Source organism: Tursiops truncatus, chromosome 12 (assembly GCF_011762595.2).
Source record: "Tursiops truncatus isolate mTurTru1 chromosome 12, mTurTru1.mat.Y, whole genome shotgun sequence".
Taxonomy (NCBI): Eukaryota; Metazoa; Chordata; class Mammalia; order Artiodactyla; family Delphinidae; genus Tursiops; species Tursiops truncatus.
Genome location: NC_047045.1, coordinates 39,610,634 through 39,634,774, shown reverse-complemented (window position 1 = coordinate 39,634,774; position 24,141 = coordinate 39,610,634). Strand labels below are relative to the sequence as shown.

Sequence of the window (24,141 nt, the reverse complement as noted above, 5' to 3'; positions counted from 1 at the left end):
CCCATATCTCTTCCCTCTTGTGTCTCCCTCCCTCCCACCCTCCCTATCCCACCCCTCCAGGTGGTCACAAAGCACCCAGCTGATCTCCCTGTGCTATGCGGCTGCCTCCCACTAGCTATCCATCTTACGCTTGGTAGTGTGTATATATGTCCATGCCACTCTCTCGCCTCGTCACAGCTTGCCCTTCCCCCTCCCCATGATTCATGATTTATGTTATGGCTAAGGCCCAGAAAAATGAAATCTCCCAATTGCCAATGTAGTCTTCAGACTTTTAAGACAAAGGCAACACTAACCTCTCAGAACAAAGTCTATAGACTCTTTCTGATTATTAATCCCTGGGTGATATCTGTGTACATTAAGAGACTATAAAGCCTCCAAAGTACATATGTGTCCACAATCCAAGTTAGCCTAAGAGAAACATTTCCTAGAGCTGAAACAAAAATAGTTCCAGGAAGTAAGGACTCTATTTTAAAAGTTGCTGGAGGACTGGTGTATGATTCAAAGATCAGTTCAAAGCCTCAGCGTCCAAGTAAACCTCAGATGGAGCAAAGTTTGAGCCACCAAAGATTAATACACTCATATCAGAATGTTGTGTGCGGTTTCTGAAAATCACTTTTATCACTAGGCAAAGAGGAAAAACAAATCTTATCCAACTGGTCACCTGGGCCAAGGGGAACAGGAACCTAAGATGTTGTGCTGGTCCAAAGTAATTTAAGATCCATCATTTCTGTTTTGCCATTGTGTATGGCAGCCCACCAATGTGAAAAATGTGGGGAAAATTATGATTTCCTCCTCCAAAGTAGGAAGAAGAAAGTAAACATTTAAGGAAGAAGTACTAGATGACTAGAAAAAAATACTGTATAATACTTTACAGATTCCAAAGCATCTCACATACTCAAAATTCATTCTTTCAGCACTTTTATCATGAGTCTGTTATGCCAAGAATCATCTCAGGTTTATAAAGACAAAGACTGTGTCCTTAGGAAATCCCAACAGTGGGTGAGGTAGCTACGCAAATGATAACCATTTGGAGAATCACAGAAGACATATTTACAAAGACCTATGAGAGCTTCTGGTTAGTGATTTTAGGAAATAGTTGGGACACATAACTACTTCCTTGTAGCCTGAACAATTTCCCTGCTCTTCTAAAATATTTTGGTTTTGAGGAAAATATGAATTATACATATTTTTTCTTACTAGAAAAAAATCAAAGATGGTTCAAAACTGTAATATTTCATTCTTCTACATAAGTAAAAGACAATATAGAGTCAAAGTATAATTTTTAAAAAGTTAACATGGCTCTCAAAGAAATATAAAATTAACACAATTAAAAAAATTATCTCATTTAATGAGGGAAGCCAATACAATGGTAAAGTGGGCTCCACGAACAATCAAAGAACAGGGGGGTTTACAGGTATTAAAAAGAATGTTAGAATTAAGATTACTAGGTTAGATACACACCTGGCTAATAGCCTAAAGGTAACAAAACATAACTTTGAGGTTATCTTGTCTACCAGAGAGAAATCTACAAATTAATGTGTAACTTTATAGTGTCTGGGTTCTAATCAAATAGTAAACAGCAAGTTTAAACAAAGATATATTCTCCTTGAGAATTAAGCCCTGCCCATTAATGCCCTAGCATGACTTTGTCAGGACATCTAGGCTCCTACCCCACACCCTAGTTCTAAGTTTTTGTTAGTTTTTCTTAATAACAGTGAAATGGTTGAGGTCAGGGACATACTGCTTGGGTCCTTAGCTCTGGCTATACTAACTGGGTGTGCTAGCTACATTAAAGTCTTCAAAATGATGCATGCAGTATGTAAGCTTTGGGGATTGGCTTTTTTTCACTCAGCATAATTGGAGATTCGTCCAAGTTGTAGTGTGTATAAATAGTTCACTCTTTTTTTATTGCTGAATAGTATTCCATGGTATGGATATTCCACAGTTTGTTTAGCCATTTATCCAGTGAAGGACATCTGGTTGTTTCTAGTTTTTGACTATTACATATAAAGCTGCTACAAACATTTTAAAAATAAAAATAAAATGAAGCACTGATGAGGGAAAAATTGGCTGGTCTTAGAAGGCTTCACAGAGAAGGGAACTTGAGTGCTACATCTTGAAACATGAATTGTCTTTTGAAGATGAGAAGGGACAAGAGAAACTTCATCAGAGAGTCCCTCAAGCCTTTCTCGCTAAGAACCTATTCATGTTCAATTTTTAGACTATTTAGGTGTTACTTTTAACAAGTTTGGTTATGAGGTTCCCCTGCTAATTGCAAATAAATGCAAAAGACAGTTAATGATTACCAAAGGCAAAGTTAACAACCAGGGAAAGGGAGAGAGAAATCTACAAGAAGAACAGACATTAAAGAACCTTTTCAATAGACTCATGCTCCCAATGTAGGACAAATAACCTCTAGAGTAACAATACCTGTAATATTGACCTTTGGCATCAAGAAGAGGTTAAATTATTTTTAATATCCTCTAAGAAGGCAAGGAAATATGCAATATATTTGAATATGATTTTACCACAATGATTAAAATAATTTTGGTGATTAAGGGGATAAATTACATATTTCCTTGATGGTTCTGAAAACAACATATTAATGTACTTAGTTTGCAAGGTGCTCTTTATTCTTCTTTGGACCAAAATAACTTTAACAGGAACACAAAATTAAAACATAAATCAATAGAGAAGAATATGGCCTTTAAACACCAATTTTGCTTTACAGACAACTATTGGTCCAAAGTGAAAAGTAGTTCAGTAAGAAGTGCGTTAAAATTTTATGCCAATTAAACTTTAAGACATTTAGTCCCTTGAGCCAGAAAAAGCATATCCTTAACCATACTGACATCTCAAGTATCTAATATTAGCGGGATACCAGGACTTTTCACTGTTCATTAAATATGACCATAATCTAAGCTACAATCAGAGAAACAGTTATGTGCTCATAATGCCGTAAGACAACAGGGCTATTTGTCAGTACTGAACTGATGGGTTTTCTTCCTTTTCAAACAGATTACAGGTTACGACATAATTTGAAATCAAACTGTAAAACAGAAGTGTTTTCTTTCATCCACATTTGAAAACATCTTCTCTGGTTATGTCTAATCTAAGTCATCCATGATCAAAACACCAAAGCAAAAGAGAAACGATGATAAAATAATATTACAATTAAAACCCATAAAGGACTCCCATAAAACAAAACTACAAAATAAAATCCATAACTAAATCCCTTTTTAGATATAATATTGAAAATTTCTTTTAATGTTATAGCAAACTATCTTTTCTACCCTTTTAATTTTTTCCTTAAAAAAGAAAATGAGGACTAGGAGTGCCTAAGCTCCTATGGGGTTAATTCACTTGTCTAAAGATTAGAGTTCTGGTAATATATTGTACCAAAATCTAAATCAATAAATGCTTAATGGACACTTAAATTAACACTGTGACTACTTTAAGGTACATTAATCAAATTCATTCTCCACCTGACACAGCAAATTCTTATACCAGGAAATCTTTCAAGGTATGTAATTTAAAGAAAATACAAAATACATAGGGGAAAGCATTTGTAATCCAAATACTCAGAATCAGGAACTCAAGTGCCTATTTGTGAATGGGTTTTTTAAAGTTAAATAGAAACATTAACACTTTAAGCAAAGTTTTATCACCTTTAAAATGTAGTAATGGTGTAATATGAGCACAGAAATTTCTCTACCATCTATATAACCAAAAAGACACTAGTAGCCATTTAATAAATAGCTGATAACAGTGTAAAATATGACAAATTTAGTCATTCTCAGCAGAAGTACTTGGCTGGGTAAGAATAAGTTCAACGCTGTTTGTGGCAAACAGGGATTATATTTTGAGGTGGTTTTGATATGGTTAATATAAATAAACACAAAGCTTTATATTAAAATGGTCTTATATATACATAAATTATTTGGTTTTAAACTGGTGATACCTACTATGTGATTTTGAAAATTTACTGTATTTCAAATGAATATATATTGTCTTCATGTATAAACCGTCTCCGCTAAAGAGTTGATGTCACTTTAAGCATTTTATTTATATACTGCATTTAACGAATATTCAAAAACTTCTAATGAAACTTAACATTTGCACTATTATAATTTTATTAAGGGGAAGTCATTTGTGAGTTCTTCCTTTTTTTTTCTTTTTAAACAGCTATACACATTTTTGTCCGATCCATTAAAACCAAATTATTTCCTTTAAATACTTACCTAGAAATGTCATCTTCTAAATACAGCAGTGTCAAGGAATTAGAGAATTTCAGGGCCAGAAGAATCTTTAGACTATATCCAGCGTAGGAGATCCCAAACTTTAGTCTGCATCAGGAGTCCCTGCAGTTCTTGTTAAAGTGCAGATGGCTAGGCCCATGTGCACCCAGCTGGCTCAGCAGGCCTGGGGTGGGGCCTGGAAATAACCCGGTTAACCCCACCCCACCCAAAGATGCCTCTCATGTACGGGTCCACAGATCACTGGGAGGAGCAACACTGGGGGGGGTCCACCCACCCTGCACCCCAAATCGTGAATCCTCCTACTGCATCCACATCCTACTGAGGCCATTTCTCCCTCAAACTACTCCCTCCCCACCTCCTCCATGGAACTCTGCCTCCTGGGGAAGCTCGTTACACATCGGATGGAAGCTTCTAATAGAAACCTATACATTCAAAACATAAAGTTATTCAACATGGGATTACACAGGGACTTGACTGGCAGTCCAGTGGTAAAGAATCTGCCTTCCAATGCAGGGGACGCAGGTTTGATCCCTGGTCAGGGAACTAAGATCCCACATGCTGTGGGGCAACTAAGCCCACCGGCTGCAACTACTGAGCCTACGTGCTGCAGCTAAGGCCCAACACAGTCAAATAAATAAATATTTAAAAAAACAAAAAAAACATGGGCTTACACAAATACACCAATGCAAAGACACACTGAAGAATTAAATGTATGAAAAACTGACCTGCTTCTTCTGGTATTTGTTTATCAGATTCAAAAACAAGGCATAACATCTGGAGTAGTTGGCCAAGGCTACACAGCAGTCATGATAAGTAGTAACTTTGCTGCAGAAATGTCAAATGGAAAAAATAAAAATAAACTTTGTTTTTCAATAAAGTTCAACTATACCTAGGGTCACTTTAAATGCAGACCTTCAAAGCACTGTTCTGTGCATGAAAAGCAGTCTGGAAATACTGTACACACTGGTCCAGAGAAGCCTCAAGGAGGCGCGCTGTCTGCTCTAGACTCTGGGGGCACAGAGTGGGAGGAGGGAAGATTTTTTTTCAAGTTCTTTGAAAAAGAGAAACCTGAAGCCTCTAACACATGTACAAGGTATGAATTTACACTGCCCATGTGGTTCAGAAAACACAAGCGAAGAAATTTACACAAAATCTGGCTGGATATCAACCAATCTCCTGGGACTCCAGTAGAAGTAAATGTTAAAATGCTCAAATATACTAGGCTGTTAGTGGTATATTAATATCAGGCAAGATAGACCTTAAGGCAAAAAGCCTTGAAAATAGCTTCAAATTTTCAAAAGTAAGCAAGAAAACAATGAAACTCACAAGGTGGAGTTGACAAACCTACCTCAAATTGGGAGATGTCCATAAATTTCTCATTAAGTGATAGATTAATAGGTAAAACATCACTAATATTTTAAAAACTTGATTATGTGCCAGGCCATTAACAAGTCTCAGTAAATTTTCAGAGAACCAGTGTCTCAGATAACATTCTCTGGTCAAAGTACAATTAAATTAGAAATCAATGAAAAACAATTATTTAAAAAACTTACTTTTGGAAATTTAAAAACACATAGCTTGTGGGTCAAATCAATAAGAAAATAGAAAAACACATATCTGAATAATAACAAAAACACTACAAATCAAAATTTGTGAGATGCAGCTACAGCAGTATTTAGAGGAAAATTTATAACCTTAAGAAAGCTGAAAAGAAAGGAATTTCTAATCAAAACAGAAGAAAATATAATGTATCCCCAAAGAATAGAAGATAGGGATTATTAAGGATAAGAAGGAGTAAAATACAAAATAAACATACAACAGAGTGGTTCAATAATCTGTTGATTCTTCACAAAAACTAATAAATTGTCAAACCTTTGGCAAGACTGATCAAGAGAAAAAGAGAAACATCACAAATCATCAAAATAAGGAATAAAAATCAATATCAAAATGAAGAGGCGGTGTAACATAGCTTTTAAATGTATGAATTCTAGAGCCATACTACCTGGTTTAAATCATGGCTGTGTGACCCTGGGAAAACTACCAAACCTCTCTATGCCTCAGTCTCCTCATATGTACAATGAAGATAATAATAATAGTACCCACCTTTTAAAGCTGTTATAAGGAATAAATGAATTAGTATTTGGAAAGTGCTTAGAACATTGCCTGGCACATAGTAGGCACTGTATAAGTATTTCTTAAATAAATAATATAAACAAAAGGGGCATAATTAGAGATAGAATAGAGATTAAAAGGATAATAGAATATTTGGGATGACTTTATACAGTTTGAAAACTTAAATGGACAAATTCCTATAAAAATATAACTTTTAGAAACTGAATCAAGTAGAAATAGGAATATGACTAGACATATCACTATTAAAGAAAGTGAATCAGTTGTCAATGACATTCACACATGCATGCATGCACACACACATATACACACACCAGGATAAAACAGCTTTCAAGCAAGTTCTACAAACTTTTCAAGAAACAGGTAAGTTTAATTTTCAGAAATTCTTCTAGAAGAGAGAAAATGTTGGAATATATCCCAGCTCATTTTATGAGGCTGGTATAAACTTGACACTAAAACCAGACACGGACAATATGAGAAAGGAAACATACAGGTCAATGTAACTCATAACCATAGATGAAAAATACTAAACAGAATATTAGTTAAGCAAATCTAGCAATATATAATGGCTTAACATGAGAAAATCTGTTAAGAAAATCCACATAATCAAAATACATTCTAGGCAAGTATTCAAGGAAACTTAAAATCCATTAATGAGAGAAAATTATTCCTTAACTGTCCAAGGGTATCTACAGAAACCTACAACAAACATTAATTTCAACTGGCAAAACCACAAAAATATTTCCTTTCAACTCAGGAGAAAGTCAGCTGGTTCAACACTCTCACAACTTTGTATTGGACATCCTAAGCCACACACCCAAGAAAAAGGTAGGGACAGGGGCCAAGAGTTGTAATCATCGGAAAAAAACCCAAAAGTAGACTTATTTGCATATAATTTGCATAGAAAATCGAAGAGAATCTATACACTAACTCTTAGACCTAATGTTAATCAAGATGTCCTGGGGCTTCCCTGGTGGCGCAGTGGTTGAGAGTCTGCCTGCCGATGCAGGGGACACGGGTTCGTGCCCCGGTCCGGGAAGATCCCACATGCCACGGAGCGGCTGGGCCCGTGAGCCATGGCCGCTGAGCCTGCGCGTCCGGAGCCTGTGCTCCACAACGGGAGAGGCCACAACAGTGAGAGGCCCACGTACCAAAAAGATGTCCTGGATACAAGATTAATAAGCAAACATCAATACTATCCATATACACTAGCAACACTCATTAGAATTGTTTTTTTTGAAGACTGCATTCATAATTGCACCGTGAAGAAATGTATCTAACAAAAGATGTACAGAATCTTTTTGGAGAAAGTTATACAATTTTATTAAAAGAAGAAGACATCACAAATGTTTGTGGATGGAAGACTTGATATCATAAAGATGCTAATCAATTATCCCCACGTCTGTCCCAGATACTCTACACAGTCAATGTAGTTTCATGAAAAAAAAAATCCAAAGTTCCTGTCATGGACTTTAGCCTATTCTCCAATTCATGAGGAAGAGAAAATAAGAATTTGGATCTTAAAGGAGAAAAGAAGTGAGGGATTCATCTTATCCTACAGTAAGACTTAAATCCAGAATAGTAAAAACAGCATGGAACTGGTCTGAAGACGGACCAAACAGAATGTCCACAAACAGGCCTGCAAGTATATGGAACCTCGTGTTCTACTGACTAGGCATTCAAACACAGTGAAAAAAGAAAGGTGTATTCAATAACATGTGCTGGGAAAACTGTCCACGTGGGGAAAAAAAAATTAAATTGGATCTCTACATGCCACCATATACAAAAATAAACTTTTTATGATTTTATAGTGCTTCAAAATGGGACTAAGTACCCAGAATGAAGTACCCAGACAGGAAAGCACAGTGCTAAAAGATCAAAGCTGGACTCACATCCTCATATTGGGGTCAATTACCAATTCAGTCTTCAGGAAATTTTGTATTTCATTAAACAACTACAGTATTATAGTTCAAGAAAGGCCCAGGTCTCTTGAGAAGGATCATTATGTAAAAACAATGGCAAAGAGCAGTGAGGGAAGAAATATAAATGCATAATTTAAAGACAGTTCCGAAATTTAGCCACATCTTGCTTTGAGGCAGCCTGGATTCAGGTGATCATTGCTTCTGGAGAAAAGTAAGTATAAACATGACTAGCGAATGTGTGAGCCAAAGTTCAGCCAAACAGCTGAAATAAAATGACCTTCAATTACAAATTAAGTCAGATCAGTCTTTCTAAGCAATGGCCTCCATTTTCAGTTAAAATCTGTAAGCATTGCTTCCAAGCGCACCAGAAGGTTTGCCATGTTTTGTGATATAGCTCTTTATCTCCAATAAGCTGAGAGGAAGTTTTGTTTGTTTGTTTGTTTTGTAAAAATACTAGGACAACTCACAACTTTAGTTACAGTAACTTAAAATCAATGAGTTTAGAATCACAACAGAAATACATAAGAAATGAAGTCATTAGTTTAAATCATTTTTTTAAAAACTCAGGCCACTAGGTTTACCTTTTCTTTGAGGTGACATAAAAAGTAAAAACGGGATTCCTTGCCAGTCACACACACAAATATTAAAAACAACCCCCTAAATCTAAACATTAGCATTTTTGTAAGGCTACTTTGTTTTCCTAGTCCACCTACCTGAATATTCTGGCAACATTGGTGCAGACCTCCTTGTCACCTATGTACTGTCCCATCACCGTGCAGAGCTGGGGAAGGGCACTGATGCTTAGCAACTTACTTCTTGCTAGTGGTGAGTCAACCAAGTTTCTCAGCGTAGCAGTCATCTATGAAAAAAAAACATTAGTGTCATTTTTTAAAATTAGAAAATACAGCAACACTAATCGGCACAGCATAATTCATACCATACGTTTCGCTACATAAGTAGCTAAACCGAGGCCCTGTTATGCATCTCCCATCCGAGAACATGGGCCTTATATGCACAAGTAGCACAAAATGAAGACCAAGAAATGAATACAAAGAAAGCCTACTTTGGTTCAAAAGTAATGAATGAAATATTCGTGTTAAGAAGCAATTAGTATACCAAAACCCCAGGGTTAAGCAAATCGTCATCTGGGTTTAGTAGAAGTCATAAGATCATCCACTGACCCTGTGACATGCCACAAGAGTTCCACAGGACAGAAATTCCTTGTTCCATATTCTTATAAATACCATCAAATAACAATGCTGTAGCCAAAGAATATTTACGACTGTTAGTCTCATTCTCTTCCAAGTGGCAAGAATTGATGTCTTGCAAATTTGTCTTATTTTGTAAAAAATGTTCAGAAAAGCTATGTACTTTAACCCTTGTCTGAAAGTGGAGAACAATTTAATAAATCCATAAAATGAAAGTTGCTGTTATCTAATCCTTTTAAATATGCAGGGTGATCTTTCCTCGTGAGATAGTACAGGCAGGCTACTGGTTAAGAGAGTCAGCTTGGAAGTTGGATGGCCTGGTCAAATCCCAGCCCTACCACTCACCAGTTTAGGTTAGTTAACCTCCCAGAGCACATTTTTCTCAACAGTAAAGCGGGGATGGTGATAATTGCCCTGGAGTTATTAGGATTCAATGAGATGAGATGCATGAGTGGCATTGCCACTGCTGATTAACTAACAGGAGCTCAAAAGTCATGGGTCCCATCCCCGCCTTTGTTGTGGGTCTTCACACCCAAAATGCAGAAGAAGGGAGATCGCTGGCCGTGGAGTGAAAGGATGGAGATTCAAGTCCGAAATCTCTTCCTAAATAAGTGACTGAGGCGCTCACTCGTTCCTCAGCTCCCTCAGTTCCTCATCTGTGAAAAGGGGGTTACAACCCCTGCTCACCAGCCAGGGTTGTGTGTATCAGGTGGAAAAAATGTAACACTGTTTTTGTACACTGTAGAGCATTATGTAAATATAAAGCCATAATTAATAAACTTTGAAAACAATTATTAAGATGACATGTACCTTTGATTAGTTTTCCTTTGTAACAACCGCAACAAAAAGATTTTGTTAAAATATAACCCACTACCTTTTAAAGCAGAGAAAATAAAATTGTTTCAAATAAATGTGTGCAAGTCTTTTGTAGTCAATTCACTTATGTAGCAATTTAGTAAATTCTTCCCTGAAAGGTTCAGTATCCAAAACACTGGAGGGGAAACAAACTATTCTAGCATTCCACTTTACCAGGGATCTACAACGCAGTCTCTTAAGCTAAGGAAAGCTAACAAGCCATTCTAGGCATTTCAAGCCATCACTGCCATAAAATGGAAAATTCTCATCATCGGATCCTGGCTCTACCTGTTCTCCTTCTTCAGAGACAGCCCAGGCACTGGACCACTGCTGGTTTATGTCAATCCAAAGGGAAACTCAGAGGCTTCCCCACTCCGACACCAAACAGCACAGATGCCCAAGTGAATCCTGGCCTGAACCAGACAGACAGAGACCGTGGCAGATCATGGAACATTCATTCCACCCACGGTGCACACAAACGCCTCCCCTTCCCTGGCCCCCAAGGCTTCACAGATTGGGCACCTCAATCTGTTGTCATCTTCTGGCTCCCTAACTCAACCTCTGGCAGGGGGCGCTGTCAGCAGGAGGGACCAGACTTTTCTTAGGAGATTTTCTTGTTTCAACCTCAGTTTTGGTGGGTTGTTTTTTCTCCCTTTCAACCCCTTTTCTCACCTCATTAGAAAAAGTTAAGACAGCTCATGGTTCTTTTGCCCCGAATACATAACTTTTATAAATGGCCCCAATCAAGAGTGGAAGCACACATTTATATGTGACACATCACCTGATTTTAAATCTCTATCTATTTACTGCCTGTATCAAACACATTGTATGGAGCACAGGGAGTTGAGTGAGTTGAATGTTTCCAAATTTGTCAGTTGTGATGCTAGCAGAATAATATACATGAAACATATACCATATGCACATATACCATATGCACTTGAAAAATACATAGTGATGCCTCAATATATGACACTAGCATCAACACAGTGTCTCAAGTCGCAAAACTTCAGACACATTCCAGAATCTTGCCTTTCTGTCACCCTAAGCCCTACTGGCTTTTTGTCTATTGCTCCTAGAATATGACTCCATTTCCTGACCTTGGTGTACAGGGCCTGGTATGGTCTGACTCTTGCCAACCCCTCAAACTTCATCTCATACCACACACCCCCCACAAACTACTTCATGTTAGGTTATTTAATATTATGTTTTATTGTCTATTTCTCTATACTAGAAGCTTCAGTGAGGGGATACACTTTGTCTTGTCACCATTGTGCCCCCCAGGCCCAAATCTAGCGCCTGGCACACAGTGGGTCCTCAATAAACATTTGTTGATGGAATGGACGAATGGATTAATACCTACAAAGGAAACATTGGTATAAATAGAAAGAAAACCATGGATGAATCAGACAATATCTCAGGTAGATGGATTTTAAGATGATTTAAAAGGAGCGGAGGAATAAAAAAATAATCGATGAAAGAAAAATGGACTTCCTGGAGGGGGACTAGTGTATTCCCTACTCATCTCATTCACGACAGCAGCTCCTTCCTAGGCTCCTAACTCCTCTCCCTCCTTCCCTTTCAACAGCTGATTGATCACCTGTTCTACCTCTTCTTCCCATCTTCAAGGCTGCTGGTTCTGTTTAAGCCCATTTCATCTCTCTCCCAAACTCTACACTCCCCGCATGGGCTCCTTCCACTCTCTCCACTGTTGGGCTCATCTCCCCACAGCATCTCCCTGCTGCCAGAGGGAGCATCTTGAAACCCAACCTTCCCTGTTCAAAGACTTCCTCTGACTTCCGGTGGCCTACTGGGCAAAATCCATATCCTAAAGGCTATTCACTCTCTAAAGCGCGGTTCACCCCCCTCAAGCTCATCTCCTTCACCTCCCCCTTCCTCCCTCTCTATCTTTCAGACTCTGCACCTCATCCTTTCACAATTCCAAGCCTTTGAACGGACCACTGCCTCTGCCCAGAATGTCCCCCTCCATCACACTCTGCCGCCCCCTCTCCAATGTGCTCACCTCCTGCTCGGGTTTATGGACCCAGCTCAGGCTCACTTCTCCTCTGTGAAGACTTTTCAGCGGTTGATTGCTTCTCTTCCAGGTGAACAGACCTTCCTGCTCCACACCCATCACAGACTCCTAACCACTAGTTTCAGGTACCTTCTCTCCCACTGTGAGCTCCTCCACAGTCCAAACAGTTTCTTATTCCTTTTCCTACCCAGAGGACAATAAATATGCCCATAAAAAGCTTACGGGATGGGGCTTCCCTGGTGGCGCAGTGGTTGAGAGTCCGCCTGCCAATGTAGGGGACGCGGGTTCGTGCCCCGGTCCGGGAAGATCGCACATGCCGCGGAGCGGCTGGGCCCGTGAGCCATGGCCGCTGAGCCTGCGCGTCCGGAGCCTGTGCTCCGCAACGGGAGAGACCACAACAATGAGAGGCCCGCGTATCGCAAAAAAAAAAAAAAGCTTACTGGATGATACACATCAGGAGAAGGGAAGGAAGAGGGGATGAGGAAGGGAAAGAAGGAAAGGAGGAGGAGGAAGGAAATGAAGGGACAAGGGAGACAGGAGACAGAAAAGGAGGCTTTTCCCCTTTAAGAAGCCTCTGACAAGAAAGTGCCGGCATTAGCAGAGGGCTGGTGGTAAACCAGAGCTTAAATCCCCGGGGAAGAGGGTCAGGAGGAGGTCGCCAGGCAGATGCAGCCGTGAAGGCCCCCCATTTGAAAGGCTGGCTGTGAGCCAATGATCTCACTGCGGGAGGGGCTGGGGCTGAACGCTGAGCACAGACAAGTGGCTTTTTCTGGGAAAAATATAAAGAGATCAGTGGGAGGAGAGTCTAGCTAAATACTGTGGTAACAGTAAAAGCAAATTCCAAGTCAACCCACCTAACTCTCAGCCTCGCTCCAACTTTTTAACAGAGATGTATTTGCAGAAATTGTTAATGAGCTGTGTGCTCTGCCGCTGAGTCTTTGTTTTCCACCCTGCAGGAAAGCCCACCCACTGGGCCTGCACCCAAAGCAGGAGTTCACCGAAGTCTGAGCTTCGTGCTGGGAGAAATGTATCTGTTCCTTTCTTAACTTTCTATTCTAGTTTATATTGTTCCTAATTCCACTGAGTTATGTACTCTTCTATTTTACTGCATATAATCTTTTAAGCCATGTCAAACACTTTATGACAAAAAAAGAAAAAGAAGTAGAAGTCAGATGCATACACAGATGCTTGTTTAGCTTCTAGAGGACTTTACTGGAACAATTCCCAACCTCTGAACTGTCATCTCACCAAGCAAGAGCAAACTGAAAAACAGGAGTTTCCATTCTTCTTTTTCCCATCACTTAATGTGCAACCCCTTGGGACAGATATACTGAGTCAGAAGGCGAGCAGTGGGAAGAAGAAAAAGGAGAAGAATATGGAACTGGTAATCCACAAAAAGGATTGATAAAAATTTAAGTGTCCTTGCTTATTAGCAGCTGTTAGATGATGTCTGGGACAAAAGGGGACCTAAACGTTGGGTATGTATCAGGGAAGAAACATGCTGGTGTGATTCTGGTCGCTAATCTACTGCTGGAAAATGACTGCGCCACACACACACGTTACAGCTTTGTGGTGCTCACTTTTCCTGCGGCAGCTTTTTCTCTCTGGGTTTCCCCAAACTCCTTGATCGTCAGGTTGGGCCCCAACCTCAATCAGCATCTCCAGGTAAAACACCTGGTGAGTTTGGCAAAGCTGTCCTATCTCACACTGAATTAGTTGGGCCTCAAAGTCTTCACCATGCAGTCAACATTGGGAGAGCCATTTTAAAGGGAAAAATTCTATCAAGAAGTGATTATTTTATAAGGGCTCAAAAAGCATTTTAGTAAAGCAAAATTAGAATTCAAAAGATTTAGCATTTAAAAAAATCAATTTAGGTACTTTATTATCGATTTTAAATTATGTTTCCAATTATTAATTATTTGAAAAACCTAAGCAAACACATGAAATATTTGCCTTAAAATATGAGGCCCTCCTGATTTAGATCGATGAACTTAAGAATGACAGTGCAGGCCCAGCAGCTGTGGCCTCATCCCCAGCATTCTCTACTGCAGGGGGGTGTGCGCACGGTGGGGAGGGCTGGTTGGTCCACCTGGGCCTCCATATACTGCTCATTTCTCGAGTGGATGACTTCTCTACTCCCTTTGCACTCTCCCTCCATCAGAGTCCTCAGTCCCCAGGGAACTCACCAGATTCTTCTGCCCTAGGAGGCATTCAGCCATCAGAGCTGGCCCAGATCAGAGGGGCTTGCAGCTCACAGCCCACCAGAGAATTCCCGTTTAGGTGCATCAGAAATTGAACAGGCTCTTTGGCTAGCCCAGGAACTTCACCGTCAATCATGGTATTATTCCTTGGAGAAATATTTTCCCAATTTCAAAAAACCGGCTTTCAAAGAAAACTTTGGAACATAATGCAATTGAAAATAGCACTAACAGTCTGAAAGTTATTATGCTTCCTCTACCAAAATTAGCATCATGAGTCATTTTATTTTTATACATTGAATGTTATTATGAAAAAAATATGAGCAGCTACTTTATTTTTTATAAAGCTATCTTGTGAGCTTGATCTCATTTGCTCCCTGAATGTTGTAGACAGGAAAGGTATCCTGAGCTCCAACTTTCAGATGAGGAAACTGAAGCTCAGAAAGTCTACCAGCTCCAGGTAGGTGGGCATCTGGGGCTCTAACGACTCCTCATCTGTTGTCTCCCCTGCTCCATTTGACTGTCTCCTAAAAGCATTCATTTTATTGCTCAATCATCTGGAATATCCATAACCAAAATCCCTAGAGCTTTATCTCAACTTAACTGCCAACTGCAAAATGGTTCACTTCCCGCTGATGATGTGAAAGAATAAACACAGCCGCCAGAGACCACAAACAGTGTCAAATGATTTAAGACCAAAGCCACACCATTTTCCAACCTCAGCAAAACCATCTCCCTCTATTAATGAAAGCATATTCATTTTCTGGATTTGTGCCCAATCGAGACCACATATATGCCAAAACCAGAGCCCATGTGGTAACCCAAGAAGTTTCATATTGTCTCATGTATGATTAGTACAGCTCTGCCTGAGAAAAAGGAAACCAATTGTAAGATGCCACTATATACATGAAACCACTAGTTCCAAAACGTCCTAAGCATTTTCTTGGAGTTAAGATACATGCATGTGAAAGTCATATTAATTCGCAATCCTCAGCAATGCTTGGTGCCTGGCTGTGGAGCCCATTTGGCACATTCCTACCATGAGTGTCCTACTTCTGCAGGAAATGGTTCTGCCCTCAAGCTCCAGTGCCCTACTTTGAGACTCTTATTTAACACTTGCCTATGTTTGTTATTGTTTCTCCATTTACTGCCACTATGTCAGTTACCTTGGTAAAATGGGTAGGTAGCTGATTCTTCCAGTTGTGGCCATTATATGTATCAATACAGCTGAAATTTGAATGTCATCTAGACTACATAGAATGCCAGAGCAGTAAAATAAGGAAAATGAGTCTGAAAAAGATAATGCTTTAAGAACTGCAGAGTAATAACACTGATTTTCAGAATTACATGTTAAAGTTAGTGACATTTCTTTATTGCCACAACTAATATGTCTACAGGGAAGAGATGAGACTGAGCAGATATGACAGCAACTGAAAAGCAAATGGCTCTCCCCAGAAGCAGGTGGCATAGGAATACTTACTTCCCACACCTGATGTTCCTTCCTTGTGAGGTGACATTTCTTAGCATAATCTCCTGGTCACTCTCCACCCCTCACTTCCTGCTTGGTGAGCACAGGTGTTCTCCTCTGCTCCTCCTGGGGCAGGCGTGGCCTGTGACTGGGTGGGCAAATCTGATTCAGGGGTTCAGGATTAGAAAGCACACCCACCACAGCTATAAACTACATGCTTCAACTTTCTTCCCCATCTGCCTTAGTCTCTCTCTTATTTCTAATTCAAAGCCCAAGGCGTTACACGTTTGGGACCTCTGACTGCCCCCAAATCTTCAGGTATGCCATCCGTGGAGAGTCAAAATTGAACAAGAGTTGCCTATATGTAGCCCTTTCCCAGGAAAGGGAAGAGTAGGCTCTGACTGCCCGCTCTCTCATGCCAGTTGGATGACTGAGTGGTCATTACACTACTGGGTATTCCTTTATAGGAAGGAAACCTCATAAGCAGAAATAGCTCCCCTTCCCACTAACAAATACATCATTAAAAAATTAGCAAGCCTAATAACCAAACTAAATACTGTGACAAAAAAAGAGACTCACCTAATCTCAAAAATAATATGCAAATAAGTAAAACAGTTAATTGTATCGTACTCATATCAGTTTCCCCCTTTTAATAATGTCCTACAGTTACGTAAGATGTCATCACTGGGAGAAGCAGGGTGACCGGGTAAATAGGACCCCTCTACTATTTTTGCAACATCTTGTGAACCTATACTGAGTTCAAACTAAAAGATAAGAAGGAAAGCCACACACACACAAAATACACAAAGATGAAATCCATCTTTAACTCTGTCATCTTAATTGTTGTGATTAATTTTTTCTTATCAGAAATAATTGCTCTTTGAAGCTTCAAGTTTTTTTTTTTTTTTTTTTTTTGCGGTACGCGGGCCTCTCACTGTTGTGGCCTCTCCCGTTGCAGAGCACAGGCTCCAGACGCACAGGCTCCAGACGTGCAGGCTCAGCGGCCATAGATCATGGGCCCAGCCGCTCTGCGGCATGTGGGATCTTCCCGGACCGGGGCACGAACCCATGTCACCTGCATCGGCAGGCGGACTCTCAACCACTGCACCACCAGGGAAGCCCGAAGCTTCAAGTTTTGGTAATTCTGATCTCACTTTGTTTAATAAATTTCTGCTGAGTGCCATCTACGTGCCATGTCCTGTTCTAGGTGCTTCAATAGATCATCTTGTTTAACTCGCCTGACTACCCTCTACCCCAGGCACAGCCAGTCACTGGGAGATGAGGAGGGCGAGGCTCACAGAATGTCAGAGCTGAACCGCCAGTTCAGGCCTGTGCTCCCATCACTAGTCCATGAGGCAGCACTGAGCCCTGTCCCTGCCGGGCACAAAGCCAGAGGGACCATCAGGGCTCTGGAAGATGACAGTACCATGTGCTCAGGACGTGGAATACACAATACAGGAGTGAACTCGCATTAGCCAAGGTGGGGAGTTTACTCTAGGGCTTAGAAATTAAAAAACAAAACCCCAACTATATCAAAACATCTTTTTTTTTTTTTTTGCGGTACGCGGGCCTCTCACCCCTGTGGCCTATCCCGCCGCGGAGCACAGGCTCCGGACGTGCAGGCCCAGTGACCATAGCTCACGGGCCCAGCCGCTCCGCGGCACGAGGGACCCTCCCGGACTGGGGCACGAACCCGCGTCCCCTGCATCGGCAGGCGGACTCTCAAACCACTGCGCCACCAGGGAAGCCCCCAAAACATCTCTTAATTTAAAAGTGCAGAGATAAAGAAATCATTTAAGATTTAAAGAGAGTGTGGACAAACCCCCTGCAACAGGACGCGACCCCACCTGCCCACTCAAATTGCCCCACACAGTAGCGGAATTCCTCTTCCCCCGTGTGCTTGCCGTAGCACTTGCCAAAGCTGACCAATCCTTGCTCTTAAAATCTCTACCCTCTTCCACACACTGTCCTTTCTGAATTTTCTGGTCACTTCTCTTGTCTCTCCCTATTCCACAAATCTGGCCATTTTATGGAACCTGTCCTCAGCCCTCCTCTAGCCCTACTCTCTCCCTCTACTCTCCCCTTGAGTAGTATCATCGTCTTTCTTGACTTCAACGGTCAACTCCATGTAGATGACGCTAAGTCTGCTTTTTTGGCTTTACTTTCTCTGCTAAGCACGGGGTCTTCTCTCCAGTTTCCCACCGGACAGTCCCGCTTGGCTGTTCTGCTGGTACCTTCAAGTTTTACACGAGGGCTAATTACATCATTTCCCTCCCTCCTCTCGCCAAATCAGTTCCCTTACGTAACCCTCTAATTTCTGACAATAACATTATCATTTTCTGAGCTACCCAGGGTCAAACCTCTGTTTAATTCACTCTCCTCTTCCCCACACTCTAGAGCCAAAGTGGAGGAGAGGGACTGCCAAGGGGTGGGAGGACCGACCTTCCTGAGAAACTTCCGCTCAGAAAAAGGAAGAATTGGACAGTGGAGCTGTACTGAGCAAGAAGGGTGAAAGATTAGGACTTGAAGGACCCTCTGGGCGGCAGGTTTGGAGGTCAGAGAAGAGAGACCAGGTGTAAGACGAAGGAAAGAAACCACGTTATCTGGGGGCGGTGGGGGATGCCAGACAGTTCTAACTTCAAAAATGTTAAATCTGAAGCAGGGAAAGAATATATTTCTCTAAGAATTGAACTCAAGATCAAGTGGGTCAGGCTGTAAAGAAGAAAAGGCTGGAAATACAAAGGAATCCATAAAAATAGGAACATTAGTTTAAATCAACCTGGGTTTAATAGTTACGTTATATACCTACAAGTTACCTAACTGTAAATGGGAGTACCTTGAGATTTTCTTCAATTACGGTAAAGCAGCTTTGTACATAGTGTCCCCAAGACACAAGAGGACAAATGAGACACCAGGGAAGTTGGGGCTTGTTTGTGACTGTGATGCATACAAAAGACTCTTCTCCAGTCCCCAGAAAGGGGGCACGATGGAAACTACAACAGACTGATCTCATCTCCTCCTCCCCTTGCACTGCACGATGGAAACTACAACAGACTTTCTGGTGGAGGTGACTCCAGGAATTTTCCTCAGTTCCTGTATTATCCCTTCCCAATTGTTGGGCCTTATAAGCCAGAAATGAACCCTAACACCTCCTGATAATCCCCTATTTCGTCTGTGTCACCTCCTTAAGTGATGCAATTTAATGCTGGAATCTAGAGGGCCTAGCCTTTTTATCTGGTCTGTATTTCTCTTTTTCCAGGTTTCAAGGAGCTCTCCCAAAAGCCTAACGTTCTGGAATTTAGTGATCATGCACAGATTAACCTTCTTTACGCTAAGGATTTTGCAGACAAACTCCCGTCTCCAGTTTTGCCAGACTGGGAATATTAATCCTTCCACTTAGTGGGAAGTGGTGCTGGTCCCTCTGAGCACCAACGATCATCCTCTCCTCAAAATGCTATTAAGCACCTGACAGGTAGAACTGAACTCGTGGAAGTACCAGAGTTTTGTCAAAGAATAGGGCATCAGAATACTATTATCTGGACATGCGGATCATCAAAACGTAGGCCCCCTGGGCTTCCCTGATGGCGCAGTGGTTGAGAGTCCGCCTGCCGATGCAGGGGACACAGGTTTGTGCCCCGGTCCGGAAAGATCCCACATGCCACGGAGCGGCTGGGCCTGTGAGCCATGGCCGCTGAGCCTGCGCATCCGGAGCCCGTGCTCCGCAACAAGACAGGCCATGACAGTGAGAGGCCCGCGCACCGCGATGAAGAGTGGCCCCTGCTTGCCACAACTAGAGAAAGCCCTCGCACAGAAACGAAGACCCAACACAGCCAAATAGAAATAAATAAATTAATTAATTAAAAAAGTAGGCCCCTGCTGGCAGCTCTCTTGCCCTCCACTGCCTTACTAACCACCCAAAGCACGCCTGGCACAGAGCAGCCACCGCACAAACACTTGTGAAATCAATGTCTCTTGATGTCAGTGGTGCAGTAATAAACATATATGTACGTGTACACAAATACATATATGTAAGAAACAATGCAAAGGAAACTTTCAAAAATCTCAACACTTCAGTATCTTTTCCTCTGAGCATCACTGGCCCCTATGCTGTGGAGGAGCTTTTCTTCTTTCGTGCCCATTCCTTGATCTCGATGCTTTAGCTCCATTATAATCACTCTAAAATCTAATAACTGCAGCAACACCTCTTAATTGGGGCTGCTGTGTGTGAGATCTTAACCCTCCAATCCATCCGTACCACTGACACACTTTCCTCCTGCCACATTTCAGCTTTTCGGCCTTTACCAGTTTAACATCTCGTGCATGCCCACCTGTCTGCCACTCTGATCTCATCTCCTCCTCCCCTTGCACTGACCTCCAGCCGCTCTGTGTTACTCCAAGCCTGCACTCTGCAGCCTGGTATTCGAGGCCCATGACCGTAGCCTCTGAATCTCACCTCCCACGCCTCCCCCACGGAACTCTCTGCTCTGGACAGACATACCTTTTCAGCAGCCCCCAAACACACCGTATCCCTTTTCCTCGGTGACAGTTTCCCAAATCCTACACAACCTGCAGGACCCAGCTTCACACGCCTTCTACTCATTCAATGGCCTCCAACAGGGCTGCTTTAGGGAGACAGGACGACTCTAGCACTGGGTCGGATGGCAGAATGCACAAAGTTTAACAGCAGTTAAAGTCATAAAGGAGAGGAAGTCCTGCCCTTATCTTTTTGCCTTGCTGTGTTCTCTCTGGCTTACAGACATTATTCTATTAGTACAGCCGCAAGTCATTTATTTATTTTTTCAATTGAACAAAGTTGCTTTTTAAAAATGCCTTGAGCTAGAGTTACCGGTTCTGAAGGCTGGTGTAATTGAACAATTCTGCCCACGGCCAGATCTGTTGGGGTGAATGTGCCCATGAGCAAGCTGGTAAAAAGCCCGTCAGTGCGACACATTCGCAAGAGTAGAGATTTTCATCTTGGTCTTACGGTGAAGTCAAGTTGCTTACATTTTTATCATTTGGATGATACAAAACAGTTTTTCTTTGTTTTAATTAAACACAAGGGAATGTCCAGTTCAGGGGATTCTGCAAATGAAATACCCTAAAACAACATCTCCCTTCCCCCAAATTTGTAAACGTACATACACATAGTGACAGTGTACAGTTGACACAAATGGCTCTTGGTGACCACAGCAGGAGCACGTTCTCAGGTGGAGGCAATAATGGGCCCCTTTCTCCTGCTGGACTGGGATGTGGGCTGCTGACTGCGCTCCTGAGAGAGGCCTCGGGCTGTGTAAGCCCCTCCCCCGCCAGATCCCAGGCAGGTTCAGAGGAAGGCTTTGGAGATGATGACAGTGCCCGGTGAGTGGTGGTGGGCAGCGAGGAGGGAGTTACTACAGTGCCCTTTCCCCCACACCCTAGAGGGACGCAAGGACCTCGGGACAAGAAAGGGGCATCTGACCCACTGAGTCAGTTTGCGTGTGAGGACGCCGAAGCAAGGGAAGAGGGAAAGGAGAGGAGCGTAGGGAGAAGTGCACTGTACATACTGGCATACCAGAGGTCCTAGCTCTGGATTTGATGTATTTTGGGTCACAATAATACTCAATTCTCCTTTATACCAACTGATTTAATTATATATTTTTATTCTATACAAATACATTTATATATTTGTTTTTATTTTTAAATTTATAAATTATGTATAAATATATAAATGCATATACATATATCCAGTCAGCACTCCTATCTGTAGGTTCCGCATCTGCAGATTCAACTAACCGCGGACAGTGTACTGTATCCGTGGATACAGAGGACCGAGTATGGGACCTGAGCATCTGTGGACTTTAGTATCTGGGGCAGGTCCCCCATGGATGCTGAGGGACAACTATATATATATGAAAGAGCTTTTTAAAACAAGACAAGAATTCCAAAAGCTTTTACATAAAAATTAAAAGCAGACTATCTCAATGGAAGAATGGTTGAGAATTTGAGGTACATCTTCATCACAGAATATTATGCTGCCAATGAAAAGAATAAGTCTATTGAGTTTTTTTTACTGTGTATTGTTAAAATAGAAAAGAGATGTGCACAGAATATTCCATTTTTGAAAACCTATGAGTGGGGTTTCCCTGGTGGCACTGTGGTTAAGAATCTGCCTGCCAATGCAGGTGACACGGGTTTGAGCCCCGGTCCGGTAAGATCCCACATGCTGTGGAGCAACTAAGCCCGTGCACCACAACTACTGAGCCTGTGCTCTAGAGCCCGCGAGCCACAACTACTGAGCCCACGTGCCACAACTACTGAAGCCCACGTACCTAGACCATGTGATCCGCAACAAGAGAAACCACCTCAATGAGAAGCCCGCGCACCTCAACGAAGAGTAGCCCCTGCTCACCGCAACTAGGGAAAGTCCACACACAGCAATGAAGACCCAACGCAGCCAAAAACAAATAAATAAAAATAAATTTATATAAAAAAAGAGAAAACCTATGACTGTATTAAAAGGTGCTGAGCACATCTGTGTGAAGAATATTGGCTAACAGGGAGAACCAGGAGGAGAAACAAGGAGGAAAAGAGGGTGACAGGAAACAAGCAAAAACAACTCTTAGAAAGAGGAAGTTCATGATAAAAAGCAAGAATTATATAAAATTATACATATGTAAGTGTATATAATATGTATGCATGTAAAATGCATGGAAGAATGGTTACTAAAATGTTGGAGGTAGATTATCTAAGGGTGAAAATAATTCAGGTGATTTTTACACTCTTCCTCATACTTCTTTTTTTGCATTTTAACAAGAAACATAATAATTATATAACCCAAATAACTATTTTCATTGAGGGAAAAATTTAAATAACTCCGTAACACTGTCAGCATGAAAATAATGTTTCTTAAGTCTCCCTAGCCAAAAGGTGACACATCCAGTAGAATTTTGAATCACTCAGAACTAAAGGAGGTTTTCACAGTCTTTTCTGAAATGGAGACAGACCACAAAGTCCAAAATTAATAATTATCACATACACTTTAAGCATCTTTAAGGCAGGGCCTAAATCTCATTTTTAGCACACTTTCCCCAAGGCTTCGAGCACGCAGTCCTTGATCAAGCCCCATTAACTGACAAGCACATTTCAAATCTCATCAATTATTACACCAAAGATGCTATTATCTGATATACAAACGCTATTAAAGAGTAAAATCTCTTCTAAAGAAGAATACGAGACCTGAAGCAGCTCCAATGAAAATAATTCAACTATGAAATTTAATCTGCCGCAAAAGAAGTAATGAAACTCTAACACATAACACATTTTTTCTTCCTGCCCTGGTCATACTAAATGTATCTGGCTTTGCTACCGCCGTCTACACATGCCCTCAACAACTGTCCACTCAGTGTCATTAAATTCTGTTTTCTTTATTGTAGATACAATATTTATGATATAAGCTACCAATCTTCATGAACAATCTCCAAGCTAGACCTGTCTTAAACTCTGAAAGTTAACACTCTGCCTATTAAAATTCTGATTATAACATGCAATTGTTTTGAAGAGGTGCTAATTTTTCATTCTTCCAGTCTTGCTTTCTCCGCAGGGTAGTGGAAATAGATGTCTACATGCTGGAGACCTGCTCCGTGAAAAGCCATGGAATAGCCTTCCCAGAGGAAATGGGCACACACGGGGCAGAGGTGTGGCTAGGGCTGCCACCCTGATCCCCGAGGCTGGGCACCCTCACCTGGCTACAGATAACAGCCCAACTGTTTCCCGATACACCCACTGGCAGGTAAGTGGTATTAGACAACATGAAGACTAACTTTACACGTCTAACTCTTTCAAGTAAAATACTTACTTGGACTAACAAGTGGCCTGAATTAGGCAAACATGTACCAGACTTCTTGGTGTTCTCGTTTATTTGTGTCATCAAATTCATCAATATTTCTACAGCACCTTTGCCAATCATTTCATGAAGAAATCCTGGATTTCCAGAAATGAATTTGATCACCCCCATGCAGTATAAGAAAGCCTCGGTGTTAGCTTGCAGCTCTTCACTTCTCAGGACCTCCAATAATGATTCTGTCAAAAAG

At 41.3% G+C, this 24,141-nt stretch overlaps 1 protein-coding gene across 4 annotated transcripts in view; it reads right to left on the bottom strand.

The window, feature by feature from the left end:
• Positions 1-24,141, bottom strand: part of ARMC2 (armadillo repeat containing 2) — a 282,422-nt gene that overhangs the window by 55,149 nt on the left and 203,132 nt on the right. For all 4 annotated transcript variants that reach the window (XM_073789488.1, XM_073789487.1, XM_019929553.3 and 1 more), the window contains 3 exons: positions 23,907-24,130; positions 9,025-9,170; positions 4,985-5,084 (listed from right to left, as the gene is read on the bottom strand). In XM_073789488.1, the coding sequence (XP_073645589.1) occupies positions 4,985-5,084; positions 9,025-9,170; positions 23,907-24,130 (470 nt within the window). The remainder of the gene's footprint in view (positions 1-4,984; positions 5,085-9,024; positions 9,171-23,906; positions 24,131-24,141) is intronic.